Source organism: Leptodactylus fuscus, chromosome 8 (genome assembly GCF_031893055.1).
Source record: "Leptodactylus fuscus isolate aLepFus1 chromosome 8, aLepFus1.hap2, whole genome shotgun sequence".
Classification (NCBI taxonomy): domain Eukaryota; kingdom Metazoa; phylum Chordata; class Amphibia; order Anura; family Leptodactylidae; genus Leptodactylus; species Leptodactylus fuscus.
In genome coordinates this window covers 73,221,399-73,245,647 of record NC_134272.1, presented here as the reverse complement: position 1 = coordinate 73,245,647, position 24,249 = coordinate 73,221,399, and the positions used below count along the sequence as shown (strand labels likewise).

Here is a 24,249-nt window from a genome sequence, read left to right as displayed (position 1 = left end):
CAATGGAAACATCCAGGCAAGGGGAAGATTAATCCCTTGGGGGGCCCCAACATTCTGCTAAAGTGGTGTACAATAAATTATACTCATCAAGCCAACTCTTATCCCTCTCCAATCAACAAACACCTTACAGAATCTTGCTGTTACTTGAGGTCTGCTGCCGTGTGGCCACATATACCCTGCTCACAGAGCTAAGAGGGTCCTAATTCAAGGCAATATCCAGGCAGAAGACTATTGACAGGACCCCAGGATAGAAACAATCAGAGGTAAGAGTCAGGTAGTAGAATACTGACAGGACCCCAGGACAGAACCAATCAGAGGTAAGAGCCAGCAGCAGACTACTGAAAGGACCCCAGGAGAGAACCAATGAGAGGTAAGAGCCATGCAGTAGAATACTAACAGGATCCCAGGACAGAACCAATCAGAGGTAAGAGCCAGGCAGCAGACTATTGAAAGGACCCAGGATAGAACCAATCAGAGGTAAGAGCCAGGCAGCAGACTACTGACAGGACCCCAGGATAGAAATAATCAGAGGTAAGAGCCAGGCAGGAGAATACTGACAGGATCCCAGGATAGAAATAATCAGAGGTAAGAGCCAGGCAGCAGAATACTGACAGGACCCCAGGATAGAAATAATCAGAGGTAAGAGCCAGGAAGCAGAATACTGACAAGACCCCAGGATAGAAATAATCAGAGGTAAGAGCCAGGAAGCAGAATACTAACAGGATCCCAGGACAGAACCAATCAGAGGTAAGAGCCAGGCAGCAGACTATTGAAAGGACCCCAGGCTAGAACCAATCAGAGGTAAGAGCCAGGCAGCAGAATACTGACAGGACCCCAGGATAGAAATAATCAGAGGTAAGAGCCAGGCAGCAGAATACTGACAGGACCCCAGGATAGAAATAATCAGAGGTAAGAGCCAGGCAGCAGAATAATGACAGGACCCCAGGATAGAAATAATCAGAGGTAAGAGCCAGGCAGCAGAATAATGACAGGACCCCAGGACAGAAACAATCAGAGGTAAGAGCCAGGCAGCAGACTATTGACAGGACCGAATGACAGAAACAATCAGAGGTAAGTGCCAGGCAGTAGAATACTCTCAGGACCCCAGGACAGAAACTATCAGAGACAAAAACTCAGCAGCAATTTACCACTGAAAAAATGCGTGTCGGTGCAGACTGAGGACTCTGTATTTGATACTGTACATAAATTATGCAAATAAGGGTAAGAAGCCATAACATACATATCTCATGGACAAAAGTGTCAATGTTTCTAGACAACCGCTTTAAACATATACATACTGCTCAAAACACCAGCATAAAAATACAACAACAAAAAAATCACTGCCCCTTCCCCAGCCTAACCACTGTAAGGTCAGTTCTTAAAGGGATCAGTTCTTGACAGGGCATTTGCTGCACTGCATCCTCAATCAACAAGAGGAGGTCCTTTGGCACCCCACTTATTAGGTTTGCAGAGTGTAGAGGGGTGGGTGGAAGTCTACATGTTCAGTCTCCCCTATCCCACTCCAGCTCTCTACAATATCACCGAGTAGAGTAGACCGGGGTCGGTCATAAGTCAAAAAGTTGCAATGTTGCAAAGTAAAATTTTGACAAAGCCATTGCACACTTGGTTCACTGTGTGGCTGAAAACACCTACTACAAAGAAGTAGCGTTTAATGTCAAGAATCTTGAGAGGTATTTAGGACACACGCTACAAATCTAAATTTTTGGCATATTATTTTATACTGGTATGTAGATGAGCTTTTATATATATAACCACAAAGTATCACGTTACTAAAGCAATAACCCAAAAATCTACCTGTGCAAGCTGCAAACCCCTGTGCCTCTCGATATAATGAAGGAGAGGAGCAGAATGTTCACTTACAGGTCTGTGCTAAAATAAGAACTTCAAGGATTTAGCTCGAAGGTGAGAAAGCAAATATTTTGACAAGTTTTACTTGCAGAGGGTTCATGTCACACGGCTGCTCAAAATTTCTCATTTCCATTGCTCTAATATTCCACTGAGTAAAAGTGGCCATAAGATCTGATCATCTATACTATATGTACAGATATATGGTCAGCGAGCTGGTCGCAAAGAAATGCAGAGCGATCCTCTGAGTCTACTGAAACAAGATTCATGGACTGGACGTAAAGGACATTAAAGACCCGATAATATACTGACACCTCTTCAAATTCTAATTAAAGGGGTTCTCCACCTTTTAAAAATTGATATCCTATCCTTAAGATACTCCAACAATTTTAGATAAATGAGGATCTGACTATTGGGACCCCTGCGATCAACTGTTTCTCAAAGTGAACAGTATACTGCTCACTGCCTGCACTTTTAGTAACAGTGGTTATGGGTACTACACCATGCAGGACCCAAAATTGCTGCTACTAAAAATACAGCGAGTGGGCAACACAGTGCCTGATGTGTAAACAATGCCAGGAGTTGCATGCTCCCACTAATCGGTTCCTTGTCAATCTGTCTCCAGAACCCAGTACATCAACTGAGATATGTTATAGTCCCTTGCCAAGACATCGCCATTTCTGTCAATATGCAAATGAGCAATGCGGGTGTTGCTGCTTACCTCTTTAGAGCAATTGCAATGCCCTCATTGCTCCAAAGAGCTCCTTTGCATATTGACAAAAACAGTGATATCTTGGCAACAGAGAGGCAGGGATTCACAAGGAGAAAACATGATTGGACGAAGCTGCCTTCACTGCATTCATTTCAATGGGACCGTCAGAGCAAGCCCCTCCCATGAGGAGTTTTTATTTTTGAAGACCTTGTACATTGTGTAATACTGTACATTGATGCCTACTGATTTCTATGGAGGCCTACACTGTGCACACAGACCTGTATATGGACCAATACCATATACAAGACTAGACCTCCATAACATTAAGTCTAAGGCCCCACACAGTGAAACACAACTAAAAAACACTGTGGAATAAAATGCAAACGAAAAAAAGCATTTCATTTGCATTTGCAGCATTTTTGATGTGTTTTGATCTGTGCATTTTCTTCCCCTATATAATCTATAGGGAAAACGCTTGTGATTCTGTATCTACAATTAACATGTTGCAATCATTTCAATAACGCACAAGATTTTGAAAATGCAATGTGTTTTTTTTCCCCGCAATCTGTAGATGGGATTAAGTTCACCTTGCTGGAACTGTAAAGTGAGCCTTGCCTGAGCATTGTGACCACTTCAATAGCTCATAGTTGGACCCCCGCCCATCTGATATTGATAACCTATCGTATGGATAGGTCATCATCCTAGTCCAAAAGGCCCCTTTAATGATTCCCCCAGCTGACCACTGATAACACCCCGAGTCACAAAGTAAAAAATAACTTTTTTGAGGTCCCTCGTAAATCTGCAAAATTGCCCAAGAAAGCAAAATCAACCAATTTATTCTTATTTTTGGATGGCCGCCATTATTTATCAATGTGGCAAGAGATACAAGAAGCTGGAATGTGAAAATATGAAATAGATGTGCCAGATGTCAGACATACCTTCACGTAAGACAGGATTACCAAAGTTATTCAAGTTATTGGAATATCAAAGCTATGTCTGACAGCAGAAAATAACAAAATCGGACCTGTCAAGAATACAGCATCTTCAGGAAGGCTGAGAAAAGGTTCCCATACACTTAAAGGGAGTGTGTCACCGGAAACCAGAATATCAACTCAGCCCTGAAGATAAATCTGAGAACAATAAGGAAAGCTGCTTGTTGTATATGTCTAATATCCCAAGCAGCTAGTCAGAAGTAGACAGACTCTCCTTACACTCCTATAATACTAGGTTAAACTGCAGACTCTTCTCTGTGCAGCTTAGCACAGGGCAGGGGGCACAGAGAAGAAGATCTGTGTGTAAAAATGCACAGGCTGTGAAGATAGAACTCTTCACTTCTTGTATTCCATCCTGAGTCTGTTGGTTTCTAAAGACGGACCTTCCCTAGTAACAGGTAGTGAACAGAAAATTAGGAGGGAGGGAGAAACCAAGTGGCAGGAACTTTTGAGAGTTTCTTCAGGTAGAAAACAACATTGGATATAGTGTTGCAATATATTTTTTGTCCAGAGTCACATGATCTATTAAAATGGTTGTCAAGCAATTTATGGCCTATCCTGATCGATGGGGGACCGAGAGCCAGCTGTATGGAGCCCCTTCTAGGGCCAGCTCTCATCCACCACCAATCAGCCTATTACGGTCTATTCTTAAGTCCAGGCAACCCCTTTAAATGAAACTCAGTTATCTGAAAAGGTAGTGACGACTTAAAAGTAGTGCTTATCTATCCCAAAATTTTATTATGACCGGCTATGGTTTACCTAGGCATCACCAAGGAATGATTATGATCATTTTTGGCTGCATCTAGATGGATTCTGAGATAGACTAAAATCTACCTTTGGCTGCGGATTTGTCTTCCTTCCAAGCTTTACACTGCAACATTAACAATTCAGATTGTCTGCTGTGTATTAGAATATTAACAAAGAAGGCTTGTGTTTTGCATGAGGAGATGATTTTTGTCACTGCAAGGACAGGATGCGGTGCGTTACTCCGTGGGAACGGAGCCTAAGTCTGGATTCACACCTGGACTTCGTTTCCATCTGTCCCCCGTTCCACTTGAAAATTGTAGGACTTGCAAGCAGGACTTTTCTCGCTTCATTTTTCAGACGGAAACCCAGTGGACCCAAGTATAGTCTATAGGGTCCTCAGGTTTCCGTAGGTAACCGCTTTTTAAGTGGATTGGGTTTCTATTGTTTAGAAATCCAAGTGCAGGAAATCTTTCAAACCCTGCAAAATATTTAATTATTTAAATTTGCAAAAATTCACTATAAATTGTCAACAAATTCAAATATCGTTATATTCACGAGAAAACCCCTTTAAGATACGGTCCCCTTTAAAACTACAATTTTTTTTTCCCCTTTCACTAGCAAACCACTTAAAAGTCAGCCTCGGCTATAGGAAGGAAGGACTTTGAAGGGTATTTCACACAAACTGGAACCTGAATAGGAGAAGTAAACTAGAGAAAGTGACCGTGCAAACAGAAAATATACATTTCCAAAAACAAAAGCATCAGTATAATGGAGCCTTGTTTTATGAATGGGATGTGCAAGAAATCCCTGTTCACGTGAGCAGTATTCCTATAACAGGTCCCTACTATATACTCCATGGTAGCGACACAGCTAAATATAGACAGCGCCGCTTCTGTCCTATCAGTCTTCAGGGGATTCAACCCAGGAACTGAGAAAGCAATATCTCAAATAAATGGCGCTAACTTATTATGCAGAATTGTTAATTAAAGCGGTTACCGAGCGCAAACCTGCAGGACCCTCCATATAGGAGGCTGAATAACATCTCATACCGAACACTTAATGCAAGAAGGACGTCTATCCAGGATACTTTAGGGAGGCAAACTGTAATTTATGAGCAAAAACCATCCATCAGACTATGCCACGTAACGCTACTGCTTATGCATCATTATTTGGCGGTATAACGTGCGTGGACTGCAGAAACGCATCCTGTATTGTATTATCATAAATCATGGATGGAGTCTACAGTGCACACAGAGCATTGCTGGAGTATGCATACAGATCTAGCAGGCTACAGGTTAATACAGCAGAGCTGAGATTGTCATCTGGCACAACTCACCAGTATAACACAATGGCCAGTTTTATTAATATGGGCGTATTGCCAAGTGGTACACTTTATGTAACTTTAGTGTGAACACGGCACAGCTACTGAACTACTGCAGCTTGCACCGGCTACAGCTTATCCTCACTTTCCCGTGCACTAAATAGCAACTTTTTTTTAGGTTAAAAAGTATAAAAACCTTCTAATTAAAGTAGTTTGCCAAGGAAACTGGAAAATCCAGGGGTTAAAATAAAGAAGTGATACTCAACTACTCCACAGTCAGGACCCCTGTTACATTCTACGATCGCATTTGGTGGTGACACCTGCATGACATCACCGGCCTCGGCAGTCACATGTGCTAACATATCACTGGCACCCAGTATATGACCGCTGAGGCTGGGATCGTTAATAGGTGATCATTGGGAGTCCGACATGTGGGACCCCTACAGATCAGCTGGTTGAAGAGGTTGCAACAATCGAGCGAACACTGCAGTCTCTTAAAGCATTCCCAATTCCGCTATAAAAATACATTTTTCCATATTTTTAGGGCAGAAATCAGGCGGAAACCCAGCAGACCTCATAGACTATAATGGGTAATCATTTTTTTAAGCACATTAGGTTTCCGCAAATTGATATGTTGCGTTCGTTATGGATGAGATTAACCAGAAATTCATTGACTTTGCTGGTACTGTAGATGGAAGTGTGGGGTCTTAACCCTACGAGCCTTGCACCACATTTATCAACCGTTCTAGACATTTTTACAACTTAAGTAAAAACGCAGCAAATTTTAGCTGCAGAATTGCAAGTGTTCTTCCTTTAGATTTAATAAGAGAAGAAAAACACAGCAAAAAGTTAATGAAAAACACTGCAGAAATAAATTCAATGTGGCTCAGTGGTTAGCACTGCAGCCTTACAGTGCTGGAGTCCTGGTGTTCAAATCCCGCCAAGGGCAAAAAACCATCTGCAAGGAGTTTGTATGTTCTCCCCATGTTTGCATGGATTTCCATCCTATATTCCAAAGACACATTGATAGGGAAAATGTACATTGTGAGCTCTGTGTGGGGCTCACAATCTATATGTAAAAAAAATAAGAAATGCAATGTTTTCGCTGCATTTTTTTCCACAGCAATGCAATGTAATTCGCTACTTGGGGTCTTAACCTTAAGAGATAAATCAAGTTTATAATCAAGTCTAGAAGTTTACAGAGGAGGTCCCATAACCGACCACCTATGACCTAGTGTACATTAAGGTTACATTACTATTTCTGTATATTTTGTATGCTAAAGCCACATTCAGACGTGTCAGGTTTATTGCCAACTGCTGCAAAAATGGAAGAAAAAAAAATGTGACATGTGCTATGCGGCTTGTATTTTCCAAACCCCATTCTCACACACTGTAAAAAAAAAAAAACTGCAGCGGATTCTGGGGCATGTGGTTGATTTTGAAATCTTCAGCATATATATTATGTTACAGACCTGACATAAGAAAGCGTGGTTTACTGAACTGTGCCATACATTAGGCCACTGCGAAAAAAAACATACCGTATACTGTATAATATATGGATTTTAACATCATATGGCACCTACATCAGAGTAATCCCGATGCAGAGAAGGGGAGGCGAGTACTCACCTCTCAGTCCCTGGGCCCCATACCATGTGGGCTTAGGGAACTGCAATTATACTGTGTGTGGGACAATGGGATATTATACTTTGTGGGACTTGGGGACACTATACTGTGTAGGATCTGGGGACATAATGTTGTGTGGGACCATGATATGGAAATGATACTATGTGGGATCTGGGGACATTATACTGTGCCAGAGCTGGGGACATTATACTGTATGGGATCTAGGGGCATTATACTGTGTGGGTTCTGGGGACATTACACTATGTGGGACAGGGGGACATTATACTGTGTGGGACCAGAGGACATTATACTGTGTGGAACTTGGGGACATTATACTGTATGGGATCTAGGGGCATTATACTGTGTGGGTTCTGGGGACATTACACTATGTGGGACAGGGGGACATTATACTGTGTGGGACCAGAGGACATTATACTGTGTGGAACTTGGGGACATTATACTGTATGGGATCTAGGGGCATTATACTGTGTGGGTTCTGGGGACATTACACTATGTGGGACAGGGGGACATTATACTGTGTGGGACCAGAGGACATTATACTGTGTGGAACTTGGGGACATTATACTGTGTGGCACCAGGTGACATTATACCGTGTGGGATCTGGTGACATTATACTGTGTCAGAGCAGGGGACATTATACTGTGTGGGACCTAGGACCACTATACTGTGTGAGATCTAGGGACATTACACTATTTGGGACAGGGGGACATTATACTGTGTGGGACCAGAGGACATTATACTGTGTGGGACCAGAGGACATTATACTGTGTGGGGACAGTAGACATTATATTGTGTGGGATCTGTGGACATGATACTGTGGCGGGCTGGGGACATTATACTATGTGGGTTGCTTAGGGGACAATATACTGTGTGTGAGGCTCTAATGGGGGATTATAGAGTGTTGGAAGAACTTGCCTGTGAAACGTCTCCCCACCCACAATACGCTTCACCTCCCCTAACCCCCTCCCCAAAAAATCTTGCATACAACACTGTAAACGGTTGCAAAGAAGAACATACCATGTTGAAATGAATTGACTGAAAAAATATCATTAGTCATTAGTAATCCAATTATTTTGTACAAGTTCAAGAAAATCCATCACCATCTTGTGTAATGCGGAATTATCGAGGTCACCACGTGCAACTGATAGCAACAATTAGAGAAGAACTGATCAATGGCAAGATCAATAATCATTGCGTCTATAGCAGAAAAAATCAGATAGAAAACTGAAAATCCCTGAAAGTTGATCAGGCGTGATTCATAATTCTTATCAATTGCTGATAAAAATGAGCATATGACTCTTAATTTTCCAGATGGATCGTTAAAGGGGTTGTCCACTTTCAGAACAATATTCAGAAACAAAGTTATTGTTTGTATAATAAAAAGTTTTACGGTTTTCCGATATATTTTCTGTATTAATTCCTTACGGTTATCGAGATCTCTGCTTACTGTCATTCATTCCCGAGGATAAAAAAAAAAAATCAATCCATGGTCATGTGATATACAGTCCATGGCCATGTGATATACAGTCCATGGTCATGTGATATACAGTCCGTGGTCATGTGATATACAGTCCGTGGTCATGTGATATACACACAGGTGCACAGCTCGTTTCCAGACAGATGTCTGATTACTGTGACTGTAATGAGCTGTGCACCTCTGTGTACATCACATAACCACAGACTATATATCACATGACCAAGGGTTATTTTTTTCCCTATCTAACCACTCTTAGGTTTAGCTAAAAAAAAAAAATTGTTGCAAAATTTGCAACAAAAGTTGCCTTTTCGCAACGTGGGGCCCAAGCCTTAATCCGTTGTAGTTGTAATTGTAGCTGTATAGGGTTTACTTTTTTGCCATTTTATTATGCTGTTCAATGTGCGGGCTGACTAACATGTTAACTTTATAGATCAGGTCATTAAGGATGCGACAGTTCCAATTATTCACAATTTCTTCTATACTAAGACAGGAAAGAGGCTTTCCCATTTCTTTGCATTATACTATATAGACCGGGGGTCAGCAACCTTCAGCACTCCAGTTGCTGTGACACTACGACTCCGAACATGCTCCACTCACTTCCATGGGAGTTCAGAGAAGAGCAGAGCAAGAATACATGCTGGGAGTTGTAGTTTGACAACAGCTGGAGTGCCGAAGGTTGCCTAAACCTTTGGTCAGGGTCAGAAGCGTAACTTGAAGCTGCTGAGTCCCAATGCAAAATCTGTAACGAGCCATTACCTACCATGAGCCATTTAGAATATTGGTATATTTTATATGAAGAGGAACCTTTAGGGCTTTCTCAGCATCCAGGACCGGCAGTGACTGCAATCGTTGAACCTCCTATAACTATACCCATGATCAGGGTTTAGATAGAGCACTGGTGGATCTGAGACCATGCCAACTATCAGCACTCATCAGTCATGTTGTCCTGGGTGTCAGTTAGGTAATGGAGGGATCCTTTCAATCTGTAAACCGCTTAAATGTCATGGTCAGCACGGTCAAATATCCGGGATCAGAACTATCTCTGATCCGAAACATTGCAGAGTCCAACAGTATATTACAGTGAGCTCCTGCAGATGGCGCATGCTCAGCTATTGAGATCCCCGGACTATAGCAGGTTGTACAAATGATTCACCCTCTGCGCTGTCCATGTACACGACATGTCAGGAAAGTGTTAAATACACGGCATATTCCAACAGATCCATATCGGCACTCAGTGGCATAACTAGGAATGGCGGGGCCCGTGGTGAACTTTTGACATGCCCCCCCCCCTTCTTAACCGACAACGACGACCTTGACCGACCGACCCCCCCCGCCGCATTCCTGCGTGCTCTATTATGCCCCATAGTGGCCCCTGCACACACTATTATGCCCCATAGTGGCCCCTGCACACAGTATTATCCCCCATAGTGACCTCTGCACACAGAATTATCCTCCATAGTGGCCCCTGCACACAGTATTATGTCCCATATTGGCCCCTGCACACAGTATTATCCCCCATAGTGTCCCCTGCACACAGAATTATTCCCCATAGTGGCCCCTGCACACAGTATTATCCCCCATAGTGGCCCCTGCACACAGTATTATGTCCCATAAAGAACACCTATGAACAATTATTATACTCAGGGGACCCCAAAGTATAATAATCGGAGACCCGGGGAGGGGGGGTGAAGAGGGGGATACAAACATAAAAAAAAAAAAAAAAAACACTGCTACTTACCTATCTCCGTCTCCCCTACAGTCCTCGGCGGTGTCAGCAATCTTTAATGACGTACAGATATCACATGACCCGGGAAGCAGGTTCTGGTCATGTGACGTCAGACAACTAGGCTGAAAAGACCCCCCGAGTATAATAGTTGTTGTGGGGTTACAATAATAGATACTAAAAAATTAATCTTTTAAAAAAGATTTAAAACAATTCGGGATGAAAGCATCACAAAACAGAACACAACGAAAAAACAAAAAATGGTCTGGATAACACGTCAGTATTTGATCCATAATTTTATAAGTGTGAATGATCCCTAAGGCTCCATAAACACACGACCATGTACATTGACGGTGGGCCAGCTGTGTTTTCCACGTTGACCCAATATATTGTAATGACTCCATACACATGGTCACATATTATCATAGGTCCTAGAGTCCAGGGCACAACTCAGGAGAGCTCCTATACCTGTTTGATTTGTGGCCCAAGCTGTTTGAGGGCTCGTTCACACGGGGCACTGAATGGCGTATTTTGGTCCTGATTTTGACGCGGGAAGCCACGTCAGAATAGGACCAAAATGCGCCTGCCGTGACTTCCCTCTCCGGAGTAGGCCCAAATGAATGGGCCTAGTACGGAGGTGGATTCAGCGCCAAAATCTGCCCCCTCTTGCCCCATGTGAACAAGCCCTTAAGGAAGTGAATAAATACGTGAAGACGTGGGTGCCACACAGATATCATCATCCACACGAACATTATCCATGTAGTATCTGTGTCATTAAACCACAGACCTAACACTTCATGTACACATCTGTATCTGATCCATAATTTTATACACAAGTGTGAACGGTCCCTAAGGCTCTATGCACACGACCATGTGCTTTGTCAGGGTGCTATCCATGTTATTAATGGACGGTACACTGGCACATTCAAGGCCTCAACATATGACCACATATTATTACAGGTCCTTGTAGGAAGCCATAAGCAAAGAGGCAAAACTCAAGACAGGTCCTATTCCTGTCTATTTTGTGGTCTGGGCTCATTCATTGATAGGTATGGGTGTGTGAGGAGCATGGACAGAGCACAGGGACCATCCATGTGCTGTCCGTGCCATTCTCTCACAGACCCGTACATGTACACGTATGTGTACATGTAACCTATGGCCTTGTTCACGTGTCAGTGTCTCATGGATGTCTGCTGTCATGGAGGTCTCTTTCATGAAACCAGATGACCCATATGGTGCTGGGCCTGTGAAAAGCGGACATACATAACCCGGACCAACAGAGGACATCTCTCCATGAAAACAATGGACGTCTGCCTTAGTACATTGAGAATCAATAAAGCCATGTACTGTCCTTGGTAAATATGTCTTTATATCAGTACACGTCTGTGGGTCACTAATGTATAAATGAGGCCTAAAGCGTCTTTCACAAATATGTTAAAAATGGCCGTGTGACCGCTGTTTATGTAACAACCAACAAACGGCCATTTTTAGAACACATTGGGCAGAGTTATCAAAGCTGTCTTGGTTGCCCATAGCAACCAATCTCAGCTCAGCTTTCATTTTGCATTCTGCTCCTTTTAAATGAAAGCTGCTCTGTGATTGGTTGCTGTGGGGCAATGTCGTTATTCATATGTCCATTTTTATGCGGGACATTTTAACGGACAGGTCCAATTTTTTGTCATTTTCTCCGTTACGTTAACAGACTCAATCCTGTGAGGGATCTGTGAAAAGGGGTCCCAGACAGATACAAGACGGCCGTGAAAAAAGGGCTATTCGCCGCCATTTTAGGCTATAGAGTCAGTAGACCAATCCACCAACTCAAACTCCTCTATTTTTTGACAGCTTGACTTCAATAGATTCCTTAAAAGATGGCTGACAGCCACGGTTAGCCTGAAACAGTAAAGATCCTCTAATTCATTAAGGCTGAGGCCACACATGGCATAACCACGGCGAAAATCTGTGGAAAAAAACGTGGCCTTAGCAAAAACCACAACCACCAGTACGCAGAGGACGGTGCTGCTGCGTCATTCCTATTACTTGTATGCCGAAGATCCACTAGTCGCTTCAGGCACCTCGAGATTGGTATAACAGCTGATCTGTGAGGGACCCGGTGTCAGGATCAGTATGAAGACTCAATATGGGGCCAGGAAACCCCTTTAAAAATCTCATATTACGTATTTCCTGTGACAGTAAATTTATAACAAACTTTGTAGCGAATTCATTACACAATGCTGATAATTGTATAATATCAATAAAAATAAATTCATGTCATCTTGAAGCGGGAGTCAGAGAGGACAGCAACTTTTCTGACGACTCCACTCAAAATTGGTCCCAACGCCAGTATTGTAAGCGGCCTTTTTCTTGTAGCGCAGTCTGCTCTGCCAGAGGCCTAGAAGTTTGAAGCCACCGCCGGAAGAAGACGCGAAAAATACCCGTTCCTGAAGAAGATGGAGGCAGAGTTCTCTCGCAGCATTGGGGACGCCCACAGTGCTGCGAAAGAACTCATTTGCATACCAATGAAAAACTAATTATATATCGAATGGCGGCACGGAGAAGACATCTAAAGGTAGGAGACGAATAGCCTTTCTTAAGGCTATTCCTATGTGGTACCCAGAAAAAAAAATGAGTTTTTAGGATAGGATCCCTTTAAGCACCTATGTGTTCATCAGGTTCTACCCATTGGAAATAAACCAAGATGCTTCCTACTGACAGCAAGCAGAGATCTTATAAACCCTGAGGAATTGATAGTTAACATATATTAACTTTTCACAATGGCATAAATCCCCTTTATTTCCTGAAGCCAGAATCCCCCTTTAACTTTTCACCTACACAGGCTTTACCATTAATGGATTTATCCGTACCTATTATCATGTATAGATTTTTATATTCATTTGTAAATCATGACGTGGAAGGAACAGAAGATCATTGATTTTCACAACAGATTCCAAGCCTTGCTCAGCGGATCCCATTGGATCTCCTCCGTACCACAGACGCAGTGATGATGGCTCTTATTCTATAGCTCAGCATTACGTCTTAGGCCGCTTCTAGCACATGACACAAGTTGTAGAACAGCACATGATGCTGCAAGCCACTGTGACCAAGCATCATCCTGTCCTTGAGGGCATCCTGGCTCCCTCCATGTCTCCAGTGCATGATGACAAGGATCAGCAGCATCCTCTAAGCCGGATCCCAGACTCACAGTGATGATGATATTGCACAGGGGAACTGGAGAGAATTGGGTGTAGTAGGTGTGATCTTAAAGGGGAAGCACAGAGTGACAGGGGATAACTCTCCTGCAGGGGGGGAGTGATGATGCAATGAACAGGGAACTTTCCGAGACCTTGCTGTATGGATGTAGAGGATACCGGCAGCATCACTGCAGTGCCAGCAGCTGTGTAGTGTGAAGTGCAGCAGAGCCCGGGGCAGTGGGAGGCCTAGAGCTCTGCTGCCACCTGACTGATGCCCGGGCACACACACTACCTAACACACAAGAGATGACAGGCACTAACCAATAACCTCCTGGAGCTCGTAGCTGTCCCTGCAGATGGGCCACCCGATGGGCTGAGCTGTGGGCTGGCTGTGCACCGGGGACTCGGTCTGCTCTGCTGCCATCCTGCTGACAAGGAGAGGAGGGATGCGGCGGCTGCGGCTGCTGGCGGCACCTCTGCTGCGGGCTGGCACCTCACTGATCACTGACAGCCGGGCAGGCAGGCAGGCACAGGGCTGGAGAGGAGACGAGGAGGGGGAGGAGATGGGAGGTGCAGCCGGTGCTTCCTCCTGGGTGACAGGGGAGGAGGAGGAGGCTCAGCCCCCGGCCTCCTGCATGCTGATGATACCTACTGGACGCTGCCGGCAAGTAGGTGCCCGGGGCTGGGCCCTGCCAACACCTGCTGGAGGTGCGGGGGACTATACAGACATCCAGGACTATATATATAGTATACAAACTATACAGACATCCAGGAGGCACAGATAGATCTATAGTGTACAGACTATAGAGACATCCAGGATGCAGGACTATATATATATAGTATACAAAGTATACAGACATCCAGGATGCAGGACTATATATATAGTATACAAACTATAGAGACATCCAGGAGGCAGGACTATATATATATATATATATATATATATATATATATATATATATATATATATATATAGTATACAAACTATAGAGACATCCAGGAGGCAGGACTATATATATATATATATATATATATATATATATATATATAGTATACAAACTATAGAGACATCCAGGAGGCAGGACTATATATATATAGTATACAAACTATACAGGTATCCAGGAGGCACAGATAGATCTATAGTGGACAGACTATAGAGACATCCAGGATACAGGAATATATATATAGTATACAAACTATAGAGACATCCAGGAGGCAGGACTATATATATATATATATATATATATATATATATATATATATATATATATATATATATATATAGTATACAAACTATAGAGACATCCAGGAGGCAGGACTATATACATATATATATATATATATATATATATATATATATATATATAGTATACAAACTATAGAGACATCTAGGAGGCAGGACTATATATATATATATATATATATATATATATATATATAGTATACAAACTATAGAGACATCCAGGAGGCAGGACTATATATATATATACATATATATATATATATATATATATATATATATATATATATATAGTATACAAACTATAGAGACATCCAGGAGGCACAGATAGATCTATAGTGGACAGACTATAGAGACATCCAGGATACAGGAATATATATATATATATATATATATATATATATATATATATATATATATATATATGTATACACACACAGTATACAAACTATAGAGACATCCAGGATATATATATATATATATATATATATATATATATATATATATATGTATGTATGTACCCTGTACCCAGAATAGAAGCTCCAGACCCAAGTTCTAGACCTAGGGAAATATCTTTCTTATTATTCTTTCGTATTATTTGGCACATCCTGTATTTATTCTTTTATCTTTACATATTGATTATTTGGGAAAGTCCTAAAAAAGGCAACAAAAGAAAGTTACAATAAAATTACAATAAAAATACCAAATATTACATTGTATCATATCCTCCAGCTATTATTGTCAGCACTACTTCTAAGTCTCTGTGTATTATATTCTATTACTATATGACTACAGCTGCCTGTACTGTACTTACTGTGTCATATACTATTATATCCAGTACTTATACATTATATACTGTATATTATATCTGATATATAGCTTATTATGTACTGCAATCACTACTACTTATACTCTATATACTATATATACTGTCATTCATGTCTTTAGCTTATTATATGCTGCTATCACTACTACTTATACTCTATATACTATATATACTCTATATACTGTCATTCATGTCTTTAGCTTATTATATGCTGCTATCACTACTACTTATACTCTATATACTATATATACTCTATATACTGTCATTCATGTCCTTAGCTTATTATATACTGCTATCACTACTACTTATACTCTATACACTCTATATACTGTCATTCATGTCTTTAGCTTATTATATGCAGCTATTACTTATTCTCTTTGTACTAAATGGTTAAAGCCCCGCCTCTGATTTACATACAGACTGTATGAGCTCTTGTATTAGTGGTTAGTGGCATATTGCAAGTTCTAACATTGAGTGGTGCAGGAAAACTAACAGGACCTGTAGGCCCCGCCTGGTTATGCCCATCAGCCTATCAGGGCAGGTGGGCGTGGTCTATTAGAAGGATGGTTGATAATGAGCGTCCATAGGATTAGTGAGGCAAGGACACGCCCCTCTTACGACCTGCAGGGCTGATTGGCCAATAGAGGCTAAGGGGAGGGAGATGAATGTGACAGTGGGCGGGCCAGCCTCAGAGCCGGCATCCAGCAGGGAGGATACTCGTACACCGCTATGGTCTGTATGAATAGCGCTCCTGTATATAGACCATAGCGGTGTACAAGGCTCACTCCACCCCCTATCACACTCATCTCCATCCTGTGATCCTTTCTTTTATTTTACAGGTCACAATGTGCCACTAACTACTAATGTTTTGTTCTTATACAATATCTGATCTATGTTGCATGTAAATAGGATTATGTAAATCATAGGGAGCTTTCACACCATGCGTTTTTATGCCATTTTTATGCCATTTGTGTTTAAATATTTGTCTTTATCACTGCTGCATTGTATTACCTGTTTTACTGTCTGAGAGAGGGGTCTGCGTACCCCAAAACCCATCAAAGAAATATTAATAAAACTGATTATTCTTGCGCACAAAAAAATAGCTTCTACCTCTATATCCCACAGGGGTTAGGAGTTGTGGGGGCTGAAATAGAAGTATTTGTGCCAGAGCCGCTCGAGAAGATTTCTTGCGTTCCTCTGTAGCTGCATCCAAACCTGGACCAGAAGGGCGAGGAATCTGGTGGGATCCTGGCATCTACAGATGTAGCAAACTTTAAGGCCCCAAGGTTCTTCCCGCAACGCTTTGAGGTTTTTTGAGCCAAAGCCAAGAATGTCTACTAAGTGGAGGGGAAAGATATAGGACGTTCTTAGGGTAAGTTCACACGGGTTTTTTGGTCAGGATTTTCCGTCTCAATTTACCCTTATACTTCTACCTTTTGTTCATTCCACACCTGTCTTTGGCTCCAAAAACCGCAGCAAAAACCGCAACAAAAAAAGCTGCGTTTCAGCCATGTAGAGCCTCAGTCTAAAAGAAATTCTATTCACTTTGCTTGGACTGCAAAACTTTGAGTCTTTTTCCTGCTGCAATTCTGCAATGTGCGGTTTTAGCCTAATGATAAAATAACAATTAGAATTCCCATATAAGTATAGAGCCCAAAGTGCATGCAAATATTCCCAACACCAATAGAAATAAATGGGGGACCACAGTCCACTTAAAAATATATACCAGTTCAGCCTTAGCCCTGGTTCACACTTGCTATGGACTCTGCATGGGGACCCAAACGATGGAGAGCCTGTCCGCTAAAACAGCTTTCCCACTGATCCCATAGATTATTATAGGGTCAGCTCGGTGTTTGTCGAGTTTCCACTGGTTTTATACTGAAAGCGGCAGAGATATAAATCCTCCGTGCAGATTTTTCTCTCCAACCATGTTCGGTGGATTCTGTGGTAGAATCTTCTACGGATATGGACTCATATAACTTATAATAAGGTTGCAGAGTTACCCGTCATATAGTACTACTCTGTTTTTACCATCAAAAGAGATGGGAACTGTCAACAGGATCCCTGAGGTAATCTACAAACTGCAGTGTGAACAGGGCCTAACATTAGGTCTATTAACCAAAGAGCAGAGCATACTGCTATATTTGTCTGTGTATAATAATAAATTGTGTATTCTTGTCGTTTGCTTTACATATGACTTTATTTAGAGACTGCGCTGTGGTTTTATCATTTGCATTTTTCTTCTTTCTGGTCATAGCTCTCCTACTATACAGATTCGGGGTGCTTACATAGCAGTTTTTATGCGGAGGTCTTTAAAGATAAAGAGGAAGAGATAACATATCAGAGTGCGGCTGAACCTAAAGTAGGAAGTGCAGGAAGCAAAAGTAACAACTTACTGCAAATTAAAGGGGTTTATACTGAGCACAATCCTTATACTAGATCATAGCATGAGATCGATGAGAGTCTGACCCCCGGGGACCCCAATGTTCAGCTGATATCTGCACAGTATACAGAGCTGGCAGCTCTGTGTTCTTACTGTGCGTTCTAGTGATCCCAAAAACTGAGCTGCAATAAAGCAGAAAGACCATTAAACAATGTACAGAGCCATGTGCTACAGTCTCCATATACTGAGTAGAGGGGTGCAAAATGTCAGACCCCCACCGATCTCATATTGATGATCTATTCTAAGAATAGGTTGCTACCACCAATTTTTTTTTACCCCTACATCGATTGCATGTATATTTATGTGTGATGTGTAAGAGAAGCTTCCATTATACCTACAGGGAATCCACCAGGTCACAGTGATCAATATCATAGTACAGGAAGCCCCCTTTAAGGCTAAGGCCCCACATTGCAGAAACGTAGCTTTTTTTTGTTGCAGATTTTGTTGCGTATTTTTGAGCCAAAGCAAGGAGTGGAATGAGCCATTCCTTTTGTAGCCATTCTTGGCTTTGACTCAAAAAACTGCAGCAAAATCTGCAACAAAAAAAAAGCTACATTTTTGCAATGTGGGGTGCAAGCCTAAGTTGGATATTTCCTGAATAGTTAATCCATACAAGCTACACATACACGTGAACGCTCGGCCTGGCTGAGTATGCTTGCTTTCTTAGATAGGAGAGGACATTAAGCTGCTGCCTGCAGAAGAAACTTAGATGACCAGCTAGTCCCACTAAAAACCCTGGTAATACATTGTCAGTAAGATGTAAGGTTATCTTCATGGCTGCCATGGTGTGTGCAGCATTGGAGCTGCTTTCATGTGGTCTCTTCTAAACATCAAAGGAGACAGATAAGATCTCAACACTCAGCAACCTCAGACAGAATTGTGAATGTGTAAGATGAAGACTGGCCATACGTGATGCTGAGATCTGACCCTATAAAACAAGACGCAGTCCATTATCTGACTACATGACTACACAGCGATGATACGACCTCCTCTCCCCAGTGTTAGACAGCCATCCCCCTGACACATGGCATGTTTCGGCACACGCCACTAAGTAAGTGCTTCCTTACTTGACATGGCACTCTATGTATTGACCAGCACTGCGAAAATCTCTACTCTATGCACATGTAGTAAAATGGTCCCAATATATTTGGTTTCCCCGTTGCAGAATATTTCGGGTATAACATGTTGTCCAAAGAAAGTCTCACTTCAGGCCCAAAAAGACTTCTTAAGCCCTCACTGTGTGTTTGATACAGAGTCACTCCGACACCAAATTAATCCATTTTCTATATCCCTGTCCCATTGTGTCCTCCTGGCCCAGCACCTCTTCCTTTTGGGTATAAAGCTGCTTTGACGTGACCGAAATTCAGTCCACGTGTGCTGGATTTACCAGTCTGAACATTACATGGGAAGACAGACTTGTAGTATTAGTATTATAGTTAGCTATATCGCTAAAAATCCCTGCACCTGCCCCCCCAATCCACCCCCCAAAATATACTATTCTATAGAGATTACAGTATGGAACAGTATTTCATTGGGAAGCAGGGTGTCCTAACAACAAGACCAATCAGGAGGGTAAAGTCCAGGCCAGAAGTCAGTTCTGGAGGGAACGTCTGGGCCAGAGTCAGGAGACAAGCGATTTTTGAGGTATCAAGTCAAGTCATGCATGCTTTCCAACATGTTGCAAAATCGAAAATGAGCAATTCTGGATATGAGATGTTTTGATATCTGCCATCTCCGACCATCGAATTTAGTCAAACCAATGTGGACATGCAAGGACAGATAACGGTTCTCCAGAAATCCCTGAATACTTCATTCAATAAAGGCCATATAAATAGAATGTTTATGAGCAGAAACGTCAGGGCTGAACAAGTATTTCTTTACATTTGGGTAAGTCTGCAGTTCTCCTCCTAACAGTACATCTATATAACAGCACAGTCATGGATTGACCCAGCAATTTGGTAGCGGATTGATTATACATCACCGTACACCAGGCATCAGCATCCATCAGCAATGGATTTGCTTATATGCTGCCCCTGATTTCTACAAACATCGATAGTTCTTATTTAGAGTAAGGATTTACTTTCTCACTTATAGAGCTCCGGGCTGTGGAGCTTAAAAAAGGCCGAAGCTTTTAACGTGATTTAAAGTGACCTCCCCGAGTTTTCGGTCTGTGGCAGTCAGAAGTAGGAATGTTATACAACTCAGGCCCTGCTAGTAGATGCTTATGGCAGAATGTCACTGAAACATTTACCGGTAGGATGGGAAGGTGGGGAAGGCTGAGGCCAGATGTTGCAGAACTGCAGCAGAGAAAAATGTGTTAGGGCTCATTCATACGGAGTTTTTTGGCAGCGGATTTTGAGGCGGAATCCGCTGAATTGTTTACGATTGTAAATATGGTTACCGTATGTACTCGAGTATAAGCCGACCCGAATATAAGCCGAGGCCCTTAATTTTACCACAAAAAACTGGGAAAACTTATTGACTCGAGTATAAGCCGAGGGGGGGAAATGCAGCAGCTACTGGAAAATTTCAAAAATTAAAATGGCTGGAGTTTTTGGGTGCAGTAGTTGCTGGGTGCTGGGCAAGGGGAGGGGGCCTGGCTGAATATAGGGTATCTGCAGTGCTCCTATTAACCCCTTCCCGACAGAACAGGAGCACTGCAGATCCCCTATATTCAGTAGACCGGGCACTGTCAGACACAGGGATACCTAATGTGTATGTGTTTCACAGTCATTTTCTACTTTTGTATGTATTCTAGTGAAAGGAGGGATTTAGAACTTTTATTTACTTTATTTTATTAGATTTTTTTTTTAAAGCTTCTTTTTTTCACTATTTTATGGGAGATTCTATACATTACTATTGCGGCTGGTCATAGACCCCCCTCCCAAAAAAAAAAAAAAAATAAATGATTTTTTTTTTTTGCTTGACTCGAGTATAAGCCGAGGGGGGCTTTTTCAGCACAAACACTATGCTGAAAAATTTGGCTTATACTCGAGTATACATTTATGGGAGACCCCTTTAAGTATTGAGTTAACATTCTACAGTAAGTTATCACTGTCATGTTAAATCCTGACATAAAACAGCAGTACACGTGGTGATATAAGAATCGTGAAGCCAACCTTCCACTTACTTTTCTCTTCCAGCCGCCCACATACACAAATATTTCATAATATAGTATTTTACATTGAATGAAGTGAAGATAAGGGTCATAATAAGGATAAGATGTCACAATGTCCTTCACTCCAGCATGTTATCAATTCCATGCAGTTATATGACCTGTGGCTCATATAGCTTTATTGAATTTCCCCTGCTGTGTCCATATACAGACCAATCTAGTGATAGCACAGTGTACATATTACATACTGGCCGGCTCCCTTTGTACCACAGGCAGGGCTCAGTGTATGGATGTTTTCTAAGAAACATCAATAATGTAATGAAATAAAACATCAAGGTAAAAATATTTTCACGTTACAGGATGGAGAGTTCTGAATTGCACAACAGCTTCAACCCTTATTTCTTAAAGGGATCCTATCATTAAAATGTTGTTTTTTTCTGACTAACACGTAGGAATAGCCTTAAAGGGGTATTCCCACGTCACATGCTCACCAGTCTTCACTGCTGTAAAATCTTCTTTCTTCCTGGTTTCTTGCATCATTTGGTGGGCGGGGTTTCACATGCAACCTGTCATTTAGCACCGCCCCCACATTAGCATGTAGCTCTGCCCACCACATAGCGTGATCCTATGGGGCGGCTGAAGGGCCTGTGATGTCATCAAAGGTCCTTAAACACTATATGCACAATACTGAACTATGAAGTACAGGCAGGAGCAACTCCATTCTGTGTTACATACAGAGACTGCCTGTCTCTGCCATAATGAACACAAATGAGTTAGCTAGCCTGATAACTGGGAGAACAGAAGACGAGTTCAGAAATGAAAGCAGCTCCTCTCCCCTATCTGATAGCAGAAAGCTAGGTCACGTGGTGCAGATACAGGAATAGCTAGAAACACAGGCTCGCTCCCTGCACTTAGCCCCTCCTCCCTCCCCCCTGAGAACAGGCAGATACATCACTTGACTTTTGAGCAAATAAGTCAAGGGCTGTGTCAACAATGAATTGAATAAAGTATGATAGTGGACAAACAAAGCAGTTTTGCTGAAGCAATGTATTTAGGAAAAGTCTTACATCCACATTAACAAGCAGTATAGACAGGATCCTTGTGATGGGACAACCCCTTTAAGAAACGGCCATGCGCATGTGCAGTTGGCTCTGCTGGAGGCCCGATGGCAGAACTGACTGCGCATGCGCAGAAGTTTGACCCCCAGCACTGGAAGAAGACGAAGGGAGAGGCAGTTCCAGAAGAAGATGGAGGCAGCACTGGAGAGTTCTCTCGCAGCATTGGGTATGCCCCCAGTACTGTTTGAGTGCTCAGGACCGGCCCCAGTGCCGCGAGAGAACTCATTTGCCTACCGAAGAAAACCGGGATTTCTACCGAACGATGGCGCAGAGAAGACATCTAAAGATAAAAGACGAATAGCCTTTCTTAAGGCTATTCCTACATGTTAGTCAGAAAAAAAAACATTTTAATGATAGGATGGAGTTTAACCAGTTAATAACCAGCTACATTTTTCATATTTTCTCTCTGAATTTTAGCAGTCTTACGTGGTGTAAGCATCCCTATATAGTGGATGGGATTCCACACACTGCAATTTCCCAATTTTTTTGCTTCCATTATACCTATAGGGAAACCGCAAAAAATTGCAATGTTTTTGGAAACCGCAACATGTCCATTGCGCGGATTTTTCTGCAATTGTGGATGGGATTTCGCTAGAGTCCTATCTACTTTGCAGTGACTGTAAAATGAGGTGTTTTTCCGCAACGGGCAAACCGTCACATGGGGCCTGTTATGTCTTCAAGGGCCCCGGCCCCATTTTGTTGAGGTTGAAAATAAATTGTAAATCTGAATTTTTACATTTCACCTGCAGATAAACCTTAATACATGTTCTAGTTCCCCTGCGAGTTCTACATTGCTGATCCCTTCTCTAAGGAGAGGAGACAACTACGGGGTGTTTATTTCGCTTCCACTCGGCATGCACAATTACACGACTAAGTATAGCCGAGGAAGTTTATTATGCAACCAGACAATTTATATTAAACAGATGTGCCTGGGAGACAGAGTCACGTGGAGCTGAGACAGGTGATTCAGCAGAGACAAGACATTCCAGGACCCATAAGACGACTTTCACTGCCAAGAACTTACTGCAGCTCTCGTAGCTCATAGTGAACATTCATATATTAGTCAGCCACCAATATCGCTTTACCTGAATGGGTCCCCTTGTGTTTTTGGACCTGTATTGCCTATCGTGGTTCTGTAAAGCTTGACCAAGCAGTACTGAGTGTGAGTTGTGTATCCATAACATGTGTGTGTACTATCTGCGGTGATATTATTACATTGTGCACAGAGAACAGGTTCATGACCAGCTGGGTTACCAATATGTCACAAATTGACTAAGCGGTATCTGTTACGTAAAGCACGCACTTCTCTATATACTGGACATATCTCCAGGATCAGGGTGAGCGTATTTACCCTTCTCCACCCACATAGACCTGTGTAGAAATCTATTCAGCATGTAGTAGAAAGTATGTACTAGCAATAAGTGACGGGAAATGTAAAGAAAGGGGCGGTGCGTACTAAATACCCAACTCTGTATACGCTGGAGGATATATACACAGGGCCGCACCTCTAATGAGGCGACGTGTGGCAGCCGCCTCAGGCGGAAGTTGGGGAGGGGGCGGCAGCCACAGACTTTTTTTTTATTTTTACCTAAATAGTATTAAAGTTAAAGGACCTTTAATGATATCAGTGATGATGTCATCAAAGGTCCTTTTGCAATTCGGCATCTATCCAGGGTCTGCGTTAGGAGAGGGGAGCAAACATCATCAGGCGCCCCATACTTTCTCTTTCATCAGGACTAGATCGGCAGCAGATAAATCGCTGCCATTTGCAGGGGCTGGCGATCGCTGTTTGTAAAAGATTCCCTGCACACATCAGCTTGCTGTGCCGCCCCTCCCC

General features: G+C 42.3%; 1 protein-coding gene across 1 annotated transcript in view; it reads right to left on the bottom strand.

Moving 5' to 3' along the window:
• Positions 1-14,275, bottom strand: part of STK39 (serine/threonine kinase 39) — a 216,972-nt gene extending 202,697 nt beyond the window's left edge. Inside the window, exon 1 of the mRNA XM_075284227.1 lies at positions 13,992-14,275. Coding sequence (XP_075140328.1) covers positions 13,992-14,094 — 103 coding nt within the window. The 5' untranslated portion in view covers positions 14,095-14,275. The remainder of the gene's footprint in view (positions 1-13,991) is intronic.
• Between the last annotated feature and the right edge of the window lie 9,974 nt (positions 14,276-24,249).